Raw genomic sequence first — 21,585 nt, 5'->3', positions numbered from 1 at the left:
GCCAGATTCCTTGAAAGGCTAGCTGGTGCTGACTCTCTTCACTTTACCTCTCAATCCAGTGCAATTTGCTTTTCTACTCTTCACTGAAACTAGTCAGGGCAGAGTTACTTTGATGTAATTACAAAATTAATTTTAATTTTCCTTCATTTTTTTATTTCATTTTTCCATTCATTCAAAAATTGAGCACTTTATTCCAGGCTCTTAGAAATCTATCCATGAACAAATAGTCAATTTATGCCTTCATGGGCTTGTATTTTAGAAAGAGAAAGAATAGATATGATTAGTAAATAACAGTTATGGGAAAAGTATAGCAGGGTAAGTAGGGGGATAGCAAGTATAGGTTGTAGTATTAATGAGTGATCAAGAGAGGCCTGAGTTTGAAGGTGAGATTTAAACAAAGGCTTTGGAAACCATGAGGGACTAGCCAAATGGATATCTGAGGGAAGAGCTTTCTAGGCAGATAAAAAATAGCTAGAGCAGTGATTTTCTAACTTTGGTCCTTGGACCAGCATTATCTGGGAACTTAATGAAAATGCAAATGCTGGGGTGCCTGGATGGCTCAGTTGGTTAAGCGGCTTCCTTTGGCTCAAGGCATGATCCCAGAGAGGGAGCCCGCATCTGTCTCCCTGCTCAGCGGGGAGTCTTGTTTCTCCCTCTGCCCCTTACCCCACTCATGCTCTCTCTTCGCTCCCTCTCTCAAATAAATAAATAAAAATCTCTAAAAAAAAATTAAAAAATGTAAATGCTGAGGCCCTATCCTAGATCTACTGAATTGGAAATTCTGGACATGGGGCCCAACAATCTTTAATAAGCCACCTTGTTGATTCTAATACCAGGTAAAGTTTGAGAATCAACAAACTAGAGTAACTACTGTTAAGGCAGAAGGGTACCTGGTATATTTGGGAAATAACAGGGAGTCCTGTGCCACTAAAGAAAAGAGAGTGGGGGTGCTGAATAGTGGGAGAGAAGAGGTCAGAGATGGGTTGGGATAGATCATGTACAGCCTCATAAGAACTTTGTTTTTTATTCTGAATGAAATGTGAGCTACTACAGGGTCTTGAGCAAAAGACTGGTATAATTTGTTTTATATTCTCAAAGGACCATTCAGGCCACAATGTTGAGAATATTCTATAGGGAGTACACATATCTACTATATTCAGTGATGTTTTTCTTGATAAACATGAAATTTGGGGGTTTCACTAATACCATATACATCTGGAATTTCTTATGATCTTCTGATTTTCCTCTTTTTTTTTAGTAGTATTCTTTTGTAATTTCTTAACTGTCCTCTGTGTTCCATTGTCCAAGGGTGTTCTTGATTAGATGGTTTTAACTACTACCTGTGTCCTGATGATTGTCTTTAGCTCAGTTTAGAATTCTGGATAATAATTTTAAAAATACTGCATGAGTGCCTAAGGCCAATCTGGGAAGTATTGAGTCAGAATTGAAATAGTTGTATTGTAGAGACCCGTAACAGTGGTAGGACAGTGCCTAATTATGTTTGGTGAATTAAACAATGACCTGCTTTTATAAGTTTTGTGTAAAGTTAGATTTATAGTTTGAAATTTACGGTTTGTACTTGTTTTTAAGGAAGCATTGTGCTCATAAGGTACTGCCAGCTTAATGTAAATTCTATTATTGAAATAATTACTTTCAGTTCATAAGTTATTTTATCAAAGTACAGTTTTAACTTATTTAATATTTTGAGTTATTTTGCCTGATAACATTCAGAAATGAGGCTGATATGAAAAGTTTGGTCAGATTTTCATTCTAATAACGTTCTTTCCTTTTTGGTCAGAGATTATGAAAATGAGAGACCTCTTAAAATAATTATTACCAAGTATCATATAGCATTTTATTTTAAATTGATGGTAGCTGTTTTTCAGAGTATTCAAAGTATGCTGTTTTATTTTAAAGGATTAGAAGATAAAGAACAAAATTTAACAAGAAGAATTAGTGCCTCAGACATTCTATCTGAAAAGGTAAGATCCTCCTTTTTGGAATTGGGTTTCTCTGTAAGACTGATTCTTATACTGCTTTGCTCTGTTCTTTTGAAAGAGGATTCTGTCTTGTTTTCCATTCTTTTCCTTTACATCATTTCTTTCATCATTATCTCCATTTGAACATAAGCCTAAAAGATAAGAAAATCTGGAGAGATGTCCTTCAGTATCTTTGGGTTGGGTTCAGTCAACTTGAATTTAATTGAAGTGTTTTTTATATATATCTATAGATAGATCTTTTGGTTTGTTATTTTTTTGAAACTTTTAATAGTCACCCAGAGTTTTCCTGCTTTTGGGGGATTATCCTGTGTGGAAGATCTTTGGAGTTAGACCTTGACCTGCTGTTCAGTTCTAGCTCCTCTTATTAGCTGAGTGATCTTGGTGTAAGCTCTTGCCTTTGCTTGCCTCTGTTTCCTTCTCTGCAAAATGAGTTTGATGTCATCTGTTCTCTGGATTGTGGTGAGGCTCAGCAGGATAAAGTACAGAAGCACCAAACACTGTGTTTGACATGTAATAACTCTCAATAGCCCAAGCCTTTTCTTTGTTGAATTAGAGATCTGGAATACCTTTATTCCTTTTAAGATTTCAGTTAGTTTTTATGAGTAAATTAAAATGATGCAAAGAGCCTAGAAGCTTTAGGAAAGAGACGATCCTGAATTTAAGATTGATAATATAATAGATACATGTGTACACACACACACACACACACACACACACACACACACACATGCATGTGCATGTGTATACATTTTTTAATGTCCTTACAATAACTTCATAAATTAAGTTGACATTATTTGATTTACAGATGAGGTAAGAGTCATATGGGTAGATTAAGTGGCTTGCCTAAAGTTACATAGGACTTAAATGTCGGAGCAAGGAGTTAAATGGGGTTCAGTGCTCTTGCTGATCAGGTAACTGCTTTAAGTAGCATGTAGTTGTATGACAGAATCAGTACCTTCTTTCTTTCATTCCTAAAGGAGTGGTTGCAAAAAGTAATCAAAGACTTTTAAGTCTCAATGGAACAGTGATGATAGCTTTATTTTAAACTCTCTAGATCAGGACTATCCAATAAAATTTTCTACAATAATGGAAATGTTCTTTATTTACACTTTCCAATATGGTAGCTATTAACCACATGTGGCTTTTAAGCACTTGAAATGTGATTAGTGTGGCTGAGGAACTAAATTTCTTATTCAATTTTAGTTAATTTAAATTTGAATAGCCACATGGGGCTCATTGCCACCATACCGGATAGCACAGCTCTAGAACTGCAGGACGAAGCAGTAGAATTTGGTATGTTTAAGTGACTTAGAGTTTAAAAAAAGATAATTTTTTCAACTCATTTGTTACATGTATTTCCCAACAGTGGAAAGGGTATCTGTAGCCTGGTTTGGATAAACTGAAGTACTGAAATATGTGGTGGCAATTCAGTTAGGCATTTATAATAGTTTATAGTAAAGTGAAACAGTAGGAAGGACCCACTGCTTAGGAGTTAAATAATTTAATTGGATATTAGACAAAATGTGATTATAATTCACTTATAAGCAAAAATTATTAGGTAAGTGGGCATTAACCTTTTTGAATCTAGGTCTCTTTTGATTCCTGCCTTCTTTATACATACACATAAAGAAAAAAACAGTTTTGCATTTGATTTCAAAGGATAGGGAGGCCAGAGGACTCCTAATATGTCTCTCCCCACCATATCTATGTACTCCAATTAAGAATCTGTGCTTATGGGGCGCCTGAGTGGCTCAGTTGGTTAAGCAGCTGCCTTCAGCTCAGGTCATGATCCTGGGGTCCTGGGACGGGCTCCCTGCTCACCCTGTGGAGCCTGCTTCTCCCTCTCCCTCTCCCCGTTTGTGCACGTGTGCTCTGTCAAATAAATAAAATCTAAAAAAAATCTCTGCTTACTTTGCCTGACATTTTCAATTATATTTTAGCTAAAATGTTAGAGGATGGATTTTTTAAATTATTTTTAAAAAGGTAGAGTGAAAAAATTAAGATATTTCAATTGGAAAAAAGCTTTCAAAGCTTTTAACCTATTTTCCTGTTTTAGCTTCCCTGAAGAGAAGTCTTGGGTGTTCAAAATATTTTAAATATTCAGATAAGTATCTGTAGTTTTAGAACATGTAATGTTCAAATATAAGTAAATCTAAAGAATTATAAAATATGGGGTATTTTTTTTTAAAGATTTTATTTATTTATTTGACAGAGATAGAGACAGCCAGCGAGAGAGGGAACACAAGCAGGGGAAGTGGGAAAGGAAGAAGCAGGCTCATAGCAGAGGAGCCTGATGTGGGACTCGATCCCATAACGCCGGAATCACGCCCTGAGCCGAAGGCAGGCGCTTAACCGCTGTGCCACCCAGGCGCCCCTAAAATATGTATTTTTTTAAAAAGTTTGCAAATTTCAATCTTGAGATTCAGTGTACCTGTTCTCTGTATTACTTGTAAGACTAGTAAATCACATGGTTCTGGAACCACTTCATTCTTCATTCTTGACCTCTCTTCGGTCAATTTCTTCTTGCATTTCCTATCATCAGATTTTTACTTTCTTGTTTGTCATCAGATTTTTGCTTTCTTGTCAGTTAAATGCTGATCTCTGATCCTTAACTTCCTTTTTGCATCATCCTGTTCCATCAGTTGTACTCATCCCCTCTAACCCTTCAATTCACATAAACGTACACCCTCCACAGATTGATCTTCCATCTATATCATAGGGATTGGATTGGGTTGTAGGGCTGTGATAAGTAGTTTAGTTTCCTTACTTTACTTATATTGCCATTTAAATGTTTCCTTTACAACTAACTAAGTTCTGATCTTTGGAAAGGTTTGACTTGGTGAAATGTTTAAGGTCAAATAATAGAACTAAGAAGTTACAACTATTTCTTTTTTTAAAGAAACTTGGTGAAGATGAAGAGGAACTGTCTGAACTACAACTTCGTCTTTTGGCTCTTCAGTCAGCCAGTAAAAAATGGCAACAAAAAGAACAGCAGGTGATGAAAGAAAGCAAAGAAAAGTTGACTAAGACGAAAACTGTACAGCAAAAAGTTAAAACCAGTACAAAAACACATTCAGCCAAAAAAGTTAGCACTACAGGTGATCATTTCTGTTAAATTCTTTTGAATTCATAATATCAGTGTAGTTTCAAGATTTTAACTCAGAAAGTTTTGAGTTTGGGAAGTATAGAGCCCTGAATGGGGGACAGTCCTATATAAACAACTTGGAGGAGCAGCTGTATATTTGATTTAGTGATAATGAAAATAAATATAAAGCATTTGTTTTCTTTTATCTAGAAAATTCTAACTAATAGATACTGATGTTTCTGTATTTTCATTTAAAGCTAAACAGGCATTAAGGAAGCAGCAAACAAAGGCATGGAAGAAACTACAACAGCAAAAAGAACAGGAAAGGCAGAAAGAAGAGGATCAGCGGAAACAAGCTGAAGAAGAAGAGAGAAGGAAAAGAGAAGAAGAAATCAGAAAAATTCGGGATCTCTCAAATCAGGAAGAGCAGTACAATCGTTTCATGAAATTGGTTGGTGGAAAGAGGAGATCAAGAAGTAAGGTAAAGAGTGTAAAAATATAAATCAAAACATTCAAATTTAAGTGTCCTTATTATCTTCATAAATACAGCCAACTAAAAAAACGTGTAGAGTTACTGTGTTTGATAGAACTTGTTACAGCTTTTTGGGGGAGAAGGGAAGGTTGGTTATAATTGAGAATGAGTTTTCTATAGTTGTAGATACTAGAAATCGAAGAAATGAAAGATGAAAGTTACGGTTAGCAAAGTCTGCTTTTGGCTTTTTCATCTTTCTCTGTTTAGAAGAAAGTAAGATTACTAACTTGTAGTGAGGATTTACCCTAAAAATGGCCATACCCTAAGTATTAGGGGAGAATTTCATTAGGGTGTTTTGTTGTTGTTTTTTTTTTTAGCATTTGTTTAGTATTGTAGAATTAAAATTGTGTCATGACTAATTGGTATGGACTATTTTAAAGACAGTTAAATCATCATAGCCTTAGTGCTTTTGCTACTTTAGTTATTTAGCATTTGTGAACCTTTACTAAGTCAAGTCATTGATAATGATTGTCATTGTTTTTTATGAATGGTGTCAGGCAGTAAACTGGAGATTTAATATTGATCTAGTGATATCAGTGACAAATTTCAGGATTTTGAGATTTGAAATTAGACTTGTGAATGAACTACCAAAGTAGAGAGGGATGTTAGAGTAAGAGCTCTTTAATTGTAGGGAGTCAGAAACTAGGTTTGCTTAAGCAAGGAATTTATAAATATACTTTGAATTTCTAAAAAGTACTTTGTTAGAGTCTTTTTTAAGAAAAAAGTATTGTAGTTCCTCATTACTGTTATCAATCTTGATAGGTTTTCTTAGCTATGAACTATCTCTGTGAGTGAAACGTAAGAAATACAAAAGAAAACTACACACAAACACATCACCTAAGAGTTTCTGGTAGTCAGCTGTCATCAGTGTATTCATAACTAAGATGTTACTTTATTTTTTCGAAATGTTCTAAAATATAGTCTTTTTATTTTTATTTTTTTTAAGATTTTTATTTATTTGAGAGAGAGAGAGAGAGTAAGGGAGAGGGAGAGAGAATCTGAAGCAAACTCTACACTGAGTACAGAGCTTGACATGGGAGGGACTTGATCCCACAACCAGGAGATCATGACCCAAGCTGAAACTAAGAATCAGACGCTCAGCCAACTGAGCCACCCAGTGCCCCTAAAATATAGTCTTGATGACATGAAACTTGAATTTATTCATCTAGTTTCTCATACAGAGAGGCCATAAGTGTTCAGGAACTTGGTGTCATCTTATTTTATAGAGGAATATGATTTTTGATACTGTTCCCTAGAGGATAACTGTCAATTGTTTCATAATTTCTAGCCTAAGACAGAAAATGCTTTGAAACTGAAAAATATCTTGTGTTATTAGTCTTCAGATCCTGACCTAAGACGATCCTTAGATAAGCAACCTACTGATAGTGGAGGAGGCATTTATCAATATGATAACTATGAAGAAGTTGCTATGGATACAGATAGTGAAACCAATTCTCCAGGTATGAGCCAAAACTTAAAACAGTCACATATTTACAAATTTTTATATATGGAAAATGATCATAAAGCTACCCAAAAGCTTGAAAGAAATGTGTAATGAAAGTGACGTTTGCTGGTGAATTGTGTAACCATAGACATTTGGTGGAGTACTTTGAGAGCAAACCTCAAATGTATAATATTAACCTTTCTTTCAGGTGTTTCTTTCTAGATAGCATTTAAATAAAAAGGCAGTGTTTAAACTCTGCTATTAATCTAAAAAATGAAGATTGTGGGAAAGATGAGAGCACTGCTTTTAAAAAAAAAAACTTTTGATCTCTTATCTTTATATCGTAATTTCTACTCTAGTTAAAAAAGAAAAATCTTTCTTGTTTTTGGGCTTCCTTTCTCCTTCCAGTGATGTTACTTTGTAGGAATTTGGAGATGATAAGTGGTACTACTAGTGGCATCTCAGTAGAGGCTGGTTAGAACTGGTCAGGGCAGTACTTCAATTAGATTGCATATTCTAGGATGTAAGTCTTCTTGAGGGCTGGAGACTTGCTTTAATTGATATTCATGGGTAATTCTGTGGGAGACCTATTTTCTCACTAATTAAAACACATAAAACTGAGGCAGATAACTGAATGTAGTTGGCATTCTAGGAACTGGAATGCTTACTTGAAAGATCATATGTATTTCTTCCTATGGTCATTGTCAGAACAGATCAAAACGAGATTCTTACTTTAGTGTGTCCAGACAGAAACAAAGAAAAATCTGTATGATTTGGTTAATGTTTACCAAAAATGCTTATTTTTGGTTATTGTTTTTAGGCTTATGTTTGATAATTTCATATTATGTTTTGATTTCAAAATTTAACTTTCTTTGTTCGGTACTAAGTTTTCTTACTTCTAGGTTCTTCAGGATAATTCATAGCATTCCCAAGTATTGACAATATTAATAGTCTTTATTTCTATAAAATAATTTTATGAACTATGCTTTCAAAAGAATTTTGTAAAAAATTAATAGAGAATTTACTCTTTACTCGGCTTTGTCAAATTGTAGCTTTTTGCTCTATTCGCTGCAGGTATTTATTTTTAAGAAGTAAAATGTTCTAAAGGACATTGTATTTTCAAATGGTATCATTTGGGCACAGGTTAACTGTATAAATCATGTGGGTAATAGCCATATTGACTTAAGAGACAGCTGGGATAAAGAAGAAGCATTAGTTTTTCCCTGAGGTTATACAGTATTGGGTAGCAAGAGTAGTCTTTGAATCTGTCATATTTCACTGACTCATAAGAAACCACTGAAGGTAAAATGCACAATTATTTTTACCTGCTACCGGGGAAGGAAAAAATGGCTAACAATTTAACTGAGATTCATTGATTCTAACTATTTCAGAATTATTAAATGTGACAAAGTGTGCATTTAATTGATTAAATACAGCAGTAGGTAGTTCTTTTCACTCCTACTATTTGCTTTCTATACAATTTAAGTAGTTCATTTTTTCATTCCACATAAAGGGAGGAATAGAATTACCACATTACTGGTTTGTTTTTTGTTTGTCTTTTGGTTAGGACATTTTAGTAGATTCAGGGGAATTTTTTGTTTTATTATTCCTTAAAAAATATGTTTGTAAAACATATGCTCTATTTCCTGTTAGATGAGTGAAAAGTGGAACAAAGGCACTAATAGTCAACTTAAGTTGGAAGGCTTTCTTTATGATGGTAAAGGACAATATTGAATAGGTGGGAAGGTCTCATAGAGTTTAAAGATACTAATTTGCACTCTGTTTAGATGTATTTTTATTTCTTCAAACATCATTATCTTTATTCCTTTCAAAGTATATTTGTAAACTCTTAACAAAAAAAATTTTTTACAGCCCCTTCACCGGTGCAACCACCATTCTTCTCTGAATGTTCACTGGGGTATTTTTCTCCAGCACCATCTATTTCTTTGCCTCCACCACCTCAGGTTTCTGTAAGTGAGAATTGATGTGATTTTTAAGAAAATTATTCTGTTGTTTTGTGTCTTTACTAATTTGTTTTGAAAAACTGGCATTTAACTAAATTAGTTAATGTTTGAAGAGAAATTAGAATTGTTTACCAAAATTAATAGCTATGAAACCTATAAATAGTTAATTTTGTATTGGCAGGCTGTTCATTTGGGAGATTTTTTCATAGCTAATTTTTAATCTCGTGTACTTTCTTTAAATACTTAGCACGTTTCCTTTTTCCTTCTCAGCTAGTAGCTCCTCCAAAAATTTATTCCAAAGCAGAATAAGACCATCTACTGTTTTGCATTATCTTCTTTTGGCAGTTGGGGTTTAAGTGCATTAAGGTACTTTTAGAAATGAATTCTTTCCTTTCTCCTCTTTCGATAAATACAGTTATTTTTAATTTGAAATTTCAGCAAAAGAACATTGTATGTAGAAGTTAGTTTCTTTTTTCCCAGATTCCTTTTAAAAGAACTGCCAAGCCCTCATTTAAAAGAAAAGAAAGAAAAAAGGAAGTGGGGGAATCATAAAGTAAAAGTTCTGAAGTTATTTCTAGATTGAAAGAACCTACAGACCAAGTTGGATCTCTCTCAGTAGGTTAACAGGGAACTTTGCCATTTCATAGTTCCTAGGTGGACATCTGGTGTTCTCCTTGGAAGCTTAAGGTGAGGGGAATATTAGAGCACATAGTGAGAGAAAACTTTTTTTTTTTTCCCTTCTTCCTCGAAATGTTTCCTTTTGGGAAATGGAGAATGGATGAACTAAATGACAAGGGAAATTCTGGCAGTTCTTTGAAACAAAAATATATCCAAACTCAGAGATTGGTATACATTTAGTTTTCTTTATAAATAATTTGTTAAGAAACCATCACACAGGCATTTAAGAGAGTCTTCTTAACAGTTCTTGAAATACTCTGGACTATTTCCAGAATCCCTTTGGTGCCTAATTTTTGTTTTTTACTCAAATATCTATCATAATATCTATCATATGTTCTTGGTTTTCAATATCTTCACTTGTTTTCAAGTAGTCATCTAGAGGAGAGACCCCATAAACTTTGATTTCTGTCTTTTGGAATACTGAATGAAAATAAGAAAGGGAGTGGGGAAGTTTGTATAATTACCTTGAGGTTCATAAATTAGATGTTTCAAATATTGTTGATTTTTTTTATTGCGAAAATTATACTTTTTTCATGGCTGAATATTGAATTTGATTTAGTTTTAAGATGTGTACAAGACACTTAGGTCACTTATCATTACAACTAAAGTAATAACCTAAAGGTTACCATTTTAAATTTAATGTTGCTCCAGAGATAAATATTTGAAATTTGTAAAATTTTCACTGTAATTATTTCTTCTCTTTTAAAAAACACTAGTCTTTGCCACCTTTGAGCCAGCCTTATGTGGAAGGCTTGTGTGTTTCTCTTGAACCTCTACCTCCTCTACCACCTTTACCACCTCTCCCACCTGAAGATCCAGAACAGCCTCCAAAACCACCTTTTGCAGATGAGGAAGAGGAGGAAGAAATGCTGCTTCGGGAAGAGCTACTTAAATCTCTTGCAAATAAGAGAGCTTTTAAGCCAGAGGTAATTTAGGTGCCTGAACCTCTAGGTGGTGCTCTTGACCCTAGTTTTAGCTTTGCTTTTCTCTGGGATTTATTGGGCTTTTCAGTAAAGTGTAAGTCTGAAGCTAATTTACTCAAGATTTTTCAAGATGACAGAAATGTCTTTTTATTTAAAAATGTTTCATATTTCTCTTTTCCTTATTTAGGAAACATCCAGTAATAGTGACCCACCTTCACCTCCAGTTCTGAACAATTCACAGCCTGTGCCAAGAAGCAATCTATCGATAGTCAGTATTAATACAGTATCTCAGCCTAGGATACAGAACCCAAAGTTTCACAGAGGACCTCGTCTTCCACGAACTGTGATCTCGGTAAAAACAAGCAAAATATTTAATCCTACGGTTAAACAGTTTGTGAGAAATTTTTATGAAATTTTGCTGTCTTATTCCCTAACTCCTAGCTTATTTATATATGTACATATATAAGAAAAATTTATTTTTTATTTATTAATAGTGAAATGGAAGCAGTTTCTTCTCTTGAAACTAGTAGAGTTTAGTGATAATGTTTTTGGAGAAGCATTATTTTCATTATTTCCTTTGCCATTTTTTTTCAATTTTTTTCCATATAAATTGGTCCTTTCAGATTTTCTTCGTTCTTGAGTTACTTTTAGAAAATTGTATGTATATTTTTTATTTCTCCCATCTTCATATATGTCTTGCTCATGTTTTTCCAATTAATACCTATACTGTAACAGCAGAATTTATTTATGATGTTTACTAATGTCCATCAAAGAGATTGAAATGACAATTTCTTTTTACCTTGTTTTCCAATGGCTTTGAAGTAAAATAACTGGAGCAAAGCCAAGTTGAAATCTTGCCTCTGATAGGTAAATCAATTTTGGCCACTTGCCCTCTCTGTATAACCACAAAAGCCAAAAAGTTTTGTCAATAACTATGCAGAATTATTAATTTTTTGTTTGGTTGTGAAATAGCTAATTTAAGTGGCATTATGGTTCCTTACAGAAAGTTGGAGAAAATGGGGCACCTGGGTGGCTCAGTTGGTTAGGCATCCGATTCTTGGTTTCAGCCCAGGTCATAATCTCAGGGTTGTGGGATAGGGTGCCTGCTTAATTAAGATTCTTTCTCCCTCTCCCTCTGCCCTCCCTGCCTCTCTAAAGAAAGAAAGAGAGTTGGAGAAAATAAAAGTTAATGAGAAAGGTGATCATGGTAGTGTCTAGAAAGACTGAAAATACAGAATATTTTATGTGGTGGGCAAATAACCAGTATTGGTGAAGTGGAACAAAGTTAGTTATGCAACATAATGATAAGAAACCACAGGCTGTCTACTTGGAGTCCATTATTTTTAGGAATTGAAATTCAAGAGTTTAAATGACTTGTCCAGGGCCACACATCTAATTGGGGTAGAGCCAAGAAAAGAATAGTTACTTTTGTCATCAAAAGTAACAAATATATTGGGGCGCCTGGGTGGCACAGTCGTTAAGTGCCTGCCTTTGGCTCAGGGCGTGATCCCAGCGTTCTAGATCGAGCCCCACATCAGGCTTCTCCGCTAGGAGCCTGCTTCTTCCTCTCCCACTCCCCCTGCTTGTGTTCCCTGTGTCGCTGGCTGTCTCTCTCTGTCAAATAAGTAAATAAAATCTTAAAAAAAAAAAAAAAAGTAACATATATTATCTTTGCAGCTTCCAAAGCATAAGTCAGTGGTTGTAACGCTGAATGATTCAGATGACAGTGAGTCTGATGGAGAGGCTTCCAAGTCAACCAATAGTGTTTTTGGTGGATTGGAGTCCATGATTAAAGAAGCAAGACGAACTGCTGAGGTAAGTGCAGTAATGAAAGATGAAAAGAAAGATGATTTATTGATAGTCATTAAAGTTTTTTTCCTGCAAATTAGACCTTAGAAGTCTAGATTTTTAATATATTAAATTGTGGAAATATTTTAAGTATTTGTGTTATTTAGGACTTTACATAATGAAGAATGTATACATTTAATTAGATTTAACTATTAAAAATCTGGTTTTTTCCAATTGACTAGTCCCTTTTTCAAAATAGTAAAAATTGAGTGGATAATTATCCTCTGTACTAAGGAAATTTATTGCTTTGAAAATTGTATCATCTTACCAGAAAACAGTTTTTATTAAACTATGTTATCTAAGTACAACTTTTACCCCTATTTTTACTGTACATGTTTGTTACATATGATTTATTTCAGTTATTTTAAAACTGTAGAGCTTTAGTGGGTCATGCAGTTAAGTTGTGGTTAACAGGCTGCATTGTTTTAAGAAAAGAAATAGAAAATAGTTATGAAGTTATTCATTTGTTTCTAAATACATAAATGTGCACTGGGTTGCAATATAAAATATAAATCTCAGTGTGGGATTATTGGAAGCTGTTGATCTGGTTGACTTCAACTGTTCTCTAGCAAGCTTCAAAACCAAAAATACCTCCAAAATCTGAGAAAGAAAATGATCCCATGCGAACACCTGAAGCTTTGCCTGAAGAAAAGAAGATTGAATATAGATTATTAAAGGAAGAGATTGCCAAGTAAGTGGTGTTTTTTGTAATTAGTTGTAAAGGTATGTGCTATTTCAATACTTCACTCAGTCTTTATAGTTTATTCACATTGGGAATTGAGAGGTGCTGATTTTACCCAAGATGCAGAATTAATGTTTTTATAACTCACAGGAGGGGGAGCCAGATGATCATTTATAGACTTGAATACAGTGGTGCACTGAGATAGAAGCAGCTTGGAAAAAGGTGAAAGCTCTTATAAAGGATTACTACACTCTCAACTTCTTTACACATTAAATATATAATTTTATTTGTCAATTATACCTCAGTAAAGCTGAAAAAATACTTAGTAGAATCAGCAGTATTCTTCTTTTTTTAAATTAAAGTGTTGTTGACACACAATGTTGCCCTAGTTTCAGGTGTACAACATAGTGATTTGACAACTCTGTTCTTAGGCTGTGCAGACTATCAACTTTGAATGCCAGCTTGGTTATGCATATTGGTCATCATCATTATTAGTCAATATGATTAATATTTTTATTTTGTGAAATAGAGTTTTAAAGATAAGTAATTTTAGTTTATTGTTTGGTATAATTCATCTACTTTTATTGATTATTTTAGTCGAGAGAAACAGCGTTTGATTAAATCAGATCAGCTGAAGACAAGTTCATCATCCCCAGCAAACTCTGATGTGGAAATTGATGGGATTGGCAGAATAGCAATGGTTACTAAGCAGGTTACAGATGCAGAAGCAAAACTTAAAAAACATAGGTGAGCCTCTTTATCTGATTAAATACTGGTATGTATTTAAATGTTTCTGTATTAGAATGATACATTTTTGTGGTTGTATGTCAATAACAAATATACTGTATGATTACAGATTCTTTCATACTTGGTAAAACTGTAGAAGGGTGTCATTTTACTGAATTGAACTAAGTTTACGTAAAGTAATAGTGTTAATGTTTAAATAATGTATACATGGCTTATTCATTGCTAAAAACATTTATGAAACTCCTTGTTTTGGAATTTTCTTTAAAAATTTGACATCTTTTTGAAATAACTTCATTGGAACCATATTGTTGTTAAAGGTGGGCTTGATTGTTGGAAAGAGTCATTACCCCCTCTGTTCAATAAGACACAGTCAAGTATGGTGTTATTATGAATGTGTGAATATTAAGTTACAACCCTAAACATACATGTTTTATGAAATTACTGTGTTGTTGAGTGGTGTTTCAGAATTTTGAAAACATACCACCTCACAAGATGAACATAATGAATTGTAGAATTCATTAGTATATTTGGGGAAGTTATTTATTTTATTGAGGTATAATTGATATATATTAGTTTCAGGTGTACAACGTAATGATATGATATTTGTGTGTATTATGCAATGATCACCACAGTTTAGTAACATCTGTCCCCATGTATAGTTACAGATTTTTTTCTTGTGATGAGGACCATTAGCATATATTTGATAGAAATGATTATATTCGATTATGGCTATACACCTTTTTCACTCCACATACCTTGAAATCATTAGTTGATGAAAAACAAAATGGCTTTAGTTAACATCAACACTTGTGAGTTTTGTTCTGCTGGTCCTCCTGTAGGTTTACGCATGTAAGGGGGAGTTTCTGTTCAAGGATGGTAAGACTTCCCTTATTGTGTTTTTAATAACTAACTGACTAATTCTTAAACTTCAAAGCTTGATTGTAAAAATTAATTGCGGTGATGAATTAACTCAATGTTAAAAATCATTAGCAATGGATAAATAATTTAATGGTTTTAAAAACAAGCTTCAAAAGTTCATCCACCTTTAGTTAATTAATGAAGGGGAAAAGGTAGAAATTTACAACCACCTTGGTACTCTTTATTTTTTTAAATCATGAAAAACAGTGTAATTTGGAGTGTTTTCATAAGGCACGATGAATAGCTCAAGGACTTAGTGACGGTGTATTTTATAAGTAAACAGAAGTATGTTCTTTTCTCATTTCTGAACAAGACATTGGAGATTAAGTATTCTGAAGAAAATAAAATACATTTAAAAATAGTTTTTATAAATATCTTCAGCATTTTATTACATCTAAAGTATGCCATTATTTTATGCACTAAGAAAGAAAACCTGCTGCTAGCCAAACTATGATACATAGTAATGTTAAGACATTACTGATATTAAAGATCTGAAAAATGTGCTTCATAAGTGAAATGGTGTGGTGGCCATAAATCTCCAGAATTACCAATAAGAAATGGTATTGTGTGCGTTTTAAAAGAGATTAAAATAAATTCATTTAGGTTTCATTTGTTTAGTAGCTTCAGTAAAAAGTGTGAAAAGGTTTTAAAAGTTTGTTTTTCTGTTCCCCATTCTGTCACATATTCTCTGTCTTTATGATTCCCTCTAGATGTCAGTTGTTGTGACTGTTGACGTATGATATCTTCTGGGAAAAATCCTTCATTTTTTAACCAATAATACTCAGTAATTGAGAGAATGAAACTCTGTATCCATACATTTATTTTTTTGTCCTTATTCTCACTTCCAAACTTTACATCTGCATATTGTTTAAAAATTTAGGCTTCCTTTCCCCTTGCTTGCCTTGCTTTAGATAAAATGGGTTAGAGATTTGTAAGTGCTTGATAATGTTTATCAGATGTTTATTTGTATGGATAGTAAGAGCATTATAAATGATGTTAAACAGCAGTTTTCTGTCCTAAGTCCTCATCTTCCAGGAGTCCTCTGTGGTCAGATTCAGTCACAGCTAGTAGTGGTTTTTCAACTGTAATTCACATTACTGATTTTTTAAGAAAAGGATCAGGCCCATTGTTGCTTTCGTAAAATGTAATAATGTCTATTTGAATACCTGTGTGATTAGTGAATATGAAAATAGCGTCCTTTTAAATCCTTATCTCTGTGTTATCAGTATATATATATTTTTAAGGTTATTTATTTGAAAGAGAAAGAGCACACGCATGCAGTGGGTAGGAGCAGAGGGAGAGGACGAGAGAGTCTTAAGCAGACTTCCTCATGGGGCTCCATCTCACTACTCAGAGATCAGGACCTGACGTGAAACCAAGAGTTGGATGCTTAACCTACTGAGCCACCCAGGCGCCCCATCAGTAGATTTTGTAGAACAAGCTACTGCTTTATAAATTTTTTATTTTGTTGGTGTTAGTCTACTAGCTTAAAAAACATTAATAAGAATTTTGTTACTTCTCAATTAGGATTCTCTTGATGAAAGATGAATCTGTTTTAAAGAATCTCGTACAGCAAGAAGCTAAGAAGAAAGAATCTGTTCGAAATGCTGAAACAAAGATTACAAAACTTACAGAACAGCTTCAGGCAACAGAGAAAATTCTCAGTGTCAACAGAATGTTTTTAAAGAAGCTTCAGGAACAAGTAATGTTCTTTTTTTTAAATTAAGATATTGTAGTCTCATGTTTACTGCACATTTTTATGGTCCAGATTTTTTGTAAAACCAAACCATAAACCAAAGCCATCAAAATGTATAACCTTTGTACTGTTTTCCATTGTGACATACTATTGGAATCTTTTTACTTTCAGGTGAATACCCTAAAGCCGCTGTGTTTAAGAAGGTATTTCCTCTCCTAAGGTTTACATTTACATTTCCAGAATTATCCTTTATTTTCAGATTCACAAAGTTCAACAACGTGTTACCATTAAGAAAGCTTTGACTCTAAAGTATGGGGAAGAGCTTGCTCGGGCAAAGGCAGTGGCTAGTAAAGAAATAGGAAAACGTAAACTGGAACAGGATCGCCTCGGAGTAAGTTGTTTTTAGGAATATTTTATTTTTGGAAAGGAGAAAGTTATCATGATACTTTTGAGGGTTAAGAGATGTATAAAATAATTCAAGTTTGTTTGTTTTTTCCTGCCTGTTCAGAAAGATTAAAGCTTTGTTTTTAAATGACATCCACATTCTTGGAAGCTTTATTTTATAGTTATTGTTTTGATTTTGTCTTTTGTTTTTCATAGATTATAGATTAACTGGTATAACTGTTGGGGACTTTTGCAAAACTGTTCTCATCAGTGATTTAGTTTTATAATATTGGCATTGTATCGTAGGGATATAACACATTTATCTTACCAAAAATTGTTCATGAAATCACAGTGATGTAAAATATGTATGTCATTTTTTCCCTCCAGCCAAACAAAATGATGAGACTGGACAATTCTCCAATATCAAGTCCCAGAAAGCATTCAGCAGAACTGATTGCTATGGAAAAAAGACGATTACAAAAGCTAGAATATGAATATGCCCTGAAAATTCAGAAGCTAAAAGAAGCCCGAGCCCTTAAAGCTAAGGAGCAACTAAATATTGCTCCAGTTGTGGAAGAGGAACCTGAATTTTCTTTACCTCAGCCATCACTTCACGATCTGACCCAAGATAAATTAAGTCTGGACACTGAGGAAAATGATGTTGATGATGAGATTTTGTCTGGTTCAAACAGAGAACGAAGAAGATCATTTTTAGAGTCTAATTCTTTTACTAAACCTAACCTTAAGCATACTGATACACCTAACAAAGAATGCATCAACAAACCTACTAAGAATACAGTGGAAAAACCAGAACTTTTTCTAGGGTTAAAAATTGGTGAATTACAAAAATTATATTCAAAAGCTGACAGCTTAAAACAGTTAATTTTAAAAACCACCACAGGCATTACGGAAAAGGCTTTGCATGGTCAGGTAACTGAACATTTCATATGCTTTATAAAATCTAGGATTCACCCTAGTCTTATTTGCTTTATGTAATTATTGTTTTCTTTTGCAGGAGATTTCTGTAGATGTGGATTTTGTGACAGCACAGAGTAAAACAACAGAAGTGAAGCCATGTCCTTTTAGACCCTACCATAGTCCTCTTCTAGTTTTTAAGTCCTACAGGTATAAAAGAAACATTCAATAAGCTTGAATTTCAGGACTCCTCCTTGCTCTTAATGACCGTATAGCTTGGATATCTTGATAATGAAAAAAATAATTGTGTCATAGTGACTAAAAAATGAACTTGTCCTTTTAGGAAAAATAAAATTGTCTTGTTACATTTGAACCAAATCAGGAAGTGAGATTTAGCTCATACTGGGTTCATTCTTACCAAATTCTAATTTCTGGCTACTGGGGGAATTGTGGAGAATTCTGGATTACTGTCTATTAGGGATTTTAGGAAAAATAACTAGAGTCAGATGAGAATTTAAGTATTAAAAAGAATTTTACCATTATTCTAAGTAATTCATTAGCCAGCTTTCATAAAATTGATTAGACGTTCTCAGATGATTAACTTTGTGGAGGTTGTCTTTTTTAAAAAGACTTCTAGAAGCTGTGAGACTGTTAAGTGGGTAGGATTTAATAATAGAATCATAAAGCACCTATCAGGTAGTATAGGCTTTTCCCCTAGATTTTTTTTTTTTTTTTTTGGCTGGTAACACGTGCAAGAAATACCAGTGTTGGGGCACCGGGTGGCTCAGTTGGTTTGAGCATCTGCCTTCAGCTCAGGTCATGATCCCAGGGTCCTGGGATCCAGCCCCGCATTGGGCTCCCTGCTCAGCAAGGAGCCTGCTTCTCCCTCTCCCTCAGCCTACTGCTGCTCCCCCTTCTTGTGCTCTCTCTCTCTCTGCCAAATAAATATATAAAATCTTAAAAAAAAAATACCAGTGTTATATACCATTTTATTTTGTGATAAAACATTACTTTTAAGGATTTTATTAGAGAGAGAGAGAATGAGAGCAGAGAGCCTGCTGCAGGGCTCCATCCCACAACCCTGGGATCATGACCTGAGCTGAAATCAAGAGTCAAATGCTTAACCAACTGAGCCACCCAGGCACCCAGAAAACACTACTTTTAAAATACAGGGTTTTTTGTTGTTTTCTGTTTTAGATCATCTGTGTTCTAGGTATAAAAATAGTTGTCCCTATCATTGATATTCTGGTTTTTTAGAGTTCACTTTGATACTATGTTTTAGATAAATAGTAAGCTCAAAGCATAGAAATTTTAATTAAGAAAAATGAAAAATTTCTTAATTTTCTGGGGAATATTTATGGAGCATAATGTGCCTGTCCACCGTTCTTCTCCTTAGATTTAGTCCATACTATCGAACCAAGGAAAAACTTCCCTTAAGCTCAGTATCATATAGTAATATGATTGAACCGGATCAGTGTTTCTGCCGTTTTGATTTAACGGGAACGTGTAATGATGATGATTGTCAGTGGTGAGTAGTTTTTATTTGTGAATATTTTATAATCTAAAAGGCAGTTTTGGTTGTTTAGCTTTGATATGTACATGATTATCTTTTCTGTGTTGTCATTTTATTTTAGGCAGCATACACAAGACTATACACTTAGCCGAAAACAGCTATTCCAGGACATTCTGTCGTATAATCTGTCTCTGATTGGTTGTTCAGAGACAAGCACTGATGAAGAAATTGCTGCTTCAGCAGGTATTTAAAGACCTCTTATTTTTCCCCAAGTGAAAATTTGAATGTAGACAATTAAAAATTATTATGTTCAGTTGACATCGTTAAGTAGTTGTAATCAGTACATTCACCTATGGTGTTTTATCCAGATTTGCTCTGATATAGTAGTCACTAGCCATATCTTGCTATTCAAATATAAATTAATTAAAATTTCTTCCTTAGTTGCAGCAGCCACATTTCAGGTGCTTGATAGCTGCTTTTGAGCTCAATAGCTCATTAGTGGTAAGTACTTACCAATAGGATAGTGCAGATATAAGACATTTCATCATTGTGGGAAGTTCTTTGGACAGAGCTCATCTAAATAGTTAAGTTTATTTAGAAGAATGTATTAACATATTTGTATAGCAATTTTATTAATGATTTTTAAACAGATCCCTATTTTTATTTATTTTACTGTTTTATGTTTTAAAAAATAGAAGGATTGGAAATTAAGATGAATGTGGTTTTAAATTCTACAAAGAAATAAAAAAGGACTTTATACGCTTTGATATTATAGAAAGCATAGATTTCTGTGACATTGTGAATAAATACTGTTAAGGTTTTCTCTAGATTTATTGCCAAATATTAAGCCTTAAACTGTAAGTATTTTGGAAGTAAAGGAATTGGTGTTTATTAAATTGAGTGTTAACCACAACCCAGAGTGATTGTAAAGTCACTGAATCTATGTAATCATTCTCAATTTGGGACTTTAATTTTCACTTACTTGTTCAGTTTGTTTCAGGAAATACTTTTTTTTTTTTTTTGAGCCCAATTTTGGTGCATGATGTAGTAAGATGTGCCATAGTAGTTAAGGTATTGGAGGCCTTGCCTTCTAGGAGGCATATGTGTTTTTGACTAGTAACATATACTTCCTTTTAATTTTTAAATTACTCTTCACTTTATACTCTTTAATTAGCCTCGTCTCTGTAATCCATGTTTTTCATGCTTTTTATAAATGAAGATAACATTCTTCTAATTTCAGAAAAATATGTTGAGAAACTTTTTGGAGTAAATAAAGATCGAATGTCAATGGACCAGATGGCTGTTCTCCTTGTTAGCAATATCAATGAAAGTAAAGGCCATAGTGAGTATCTCTGTCTCTGTCTCTCTCTCTTTTTCTCACGCGCACACACGCGCACGGACCTTGTAGTTTCTTTATGATAGCAAATTTTCTGAGGTTATATTCTCCAAAATATATATGTATGTGTATATATGTATGTAACATGCTTACAGGATAAATATCTCTTCCTCTAGGGCAGAAAATATATGTTATTTCTGACTAACAGAATAATTTTAGCTCTTTTTGAGTATTGTTTGGGTAGCCTTTAAAACTATAAAAAATGAGTTATATCAGGTAATAATCTTCTCCTGTCTACTTTAGCACCTCCATTTACAACCTACAAAGATAAAAGAAAGTGGAAGCCAAAATTTTGGAGGAAACCTGTTTCTGAGAATAGCTTCAGTAGTGATGAGGAACAGTCTACAGGACCAATTAAGTATGGTAAGAAGTAATTTAAGGCCCTGAATCATTAAATTATGGTGTTCTAGCTAAGATGTCTGACACTTTACTAATTTTTTGGTGTATCTGCTAGCTGGGGCTTTTTGGGGTTTTGTTTGTTTTTTGTTTTTCTATTTTTTTTTGGAACAGTGATGGCTTTTGGCATTTAGTGCAATTCCTCATTGTGCTGGATTGCCCATTGCCTGGCCTGTGTCCATGAGGGCAGGTGTAGTATTTTATTTTGTTTTTGAGTCTGCTTTCTGACATGCAGTAGGCTTACAGAATGAATAAATAAACGAATAAACAAAGTAAATATGAATGAGTGCTGTATTGTCGAGCACATCTTATATTTTTGTAAGTTTGCATTATTTATTTAAGTTTGCATAATTTGTTTACTATTTGTGGATTAGATATCTAATAGATCCATGTTCCCATGTGCTTATTTAAATTCACGTAGTAGTTTTTCTCTAAATGTAGTAGAATATAAATTACAACTTTTT

At 33.7% G+C, this 21,585-nt stretch overlaps 1 protein-coding gene across 1 annotated transcript in view; it reads left to right on the top strand.

Annotated features, from left to right (window-relative positions):
- Positions 1-21,585, top strand: part of ZFC3H1 (zinc finger C3H1-type containing) — a 50,925-nt gene that overhangs the window by 11,118 nt on the left and 18,222 nt on the right. Inside the window, exons 3-20 of the mRNA XM_002915611.4 lie at positions 1,918-1,982; positions 4,900-5,098; positions 5,343-5,566; positions 6,954-7,077; positions 8,934-9,031; positions 10,420-10,629; positions 10,814-10,978; positions 12,304-12,441; positions 13,044-13,165; positions 13,754-13,903; positions 16,349-16,523; positions 16,777-16,908; positions 17,289-17,831; positions 17,917-18,026; positions 19,213-19,344; positions 19,451-19,572; positions 20,570-20,671; positions 20,969-21,088. Coding sequence (XP_002915657.1) covers positions 1,918-1,982; positions 4,900-5,098; positions 5,343-5,566; positions 6,954-7,077; positions 8,934-9,031; positions 10,420-10,629; positions 10,814-10,978; positions 12,304-12,441; positions 13,044-13,165; positions 13,754-13,903; positions 16,349-16,523; positions 16,777-16,908; positions 17,289-17,831; positions 17,917-18,026; positions 19,213-19,344; positions 19,451-19,572; positions 20,570-20,671; positions 20,969-21,088 — 2,931 coding nt within the window. The remainder of the gene's footprint in view (positions 1-1,917; positions 1,983-4,899; positions 5,099-5,342; positions 5,567-6,953; positions 7,078-8,933; positions 9,032-10,419; positions 10,630-10,813; positions 10,979-12,303; positions 12,442-13,043; positions 13,166-13,753; positions 13,904-16,348; positions 16,524-16,776; positions 16,909-17,288; positions 17,832-17,916; positions 18,027-19,212; positions 19,345-19,450; positions 19,573-20,569; positions 20,672-20,968; positions 21,089-21,585) is intronic.

Source organism: Ailuropoda melanoleuca, chromosome 15 (genome assembly GCF_002007445.2).
Source record: "Ailuropoda melanoleuca isolate Jingjing chromosome 15, ASM200744v2, whole genome shotgun sequence".
NCBI lineage: Eukaryota > Metazoa > Chordata > Mammalia > Carnivora > Ursidae > Ailuropoda > Ailuropoda melanoleuca.
Note: the sequence above shows the minus strand (reverse complement) of the source record. Positions and strands in the feature narration are given on the sequence as shown.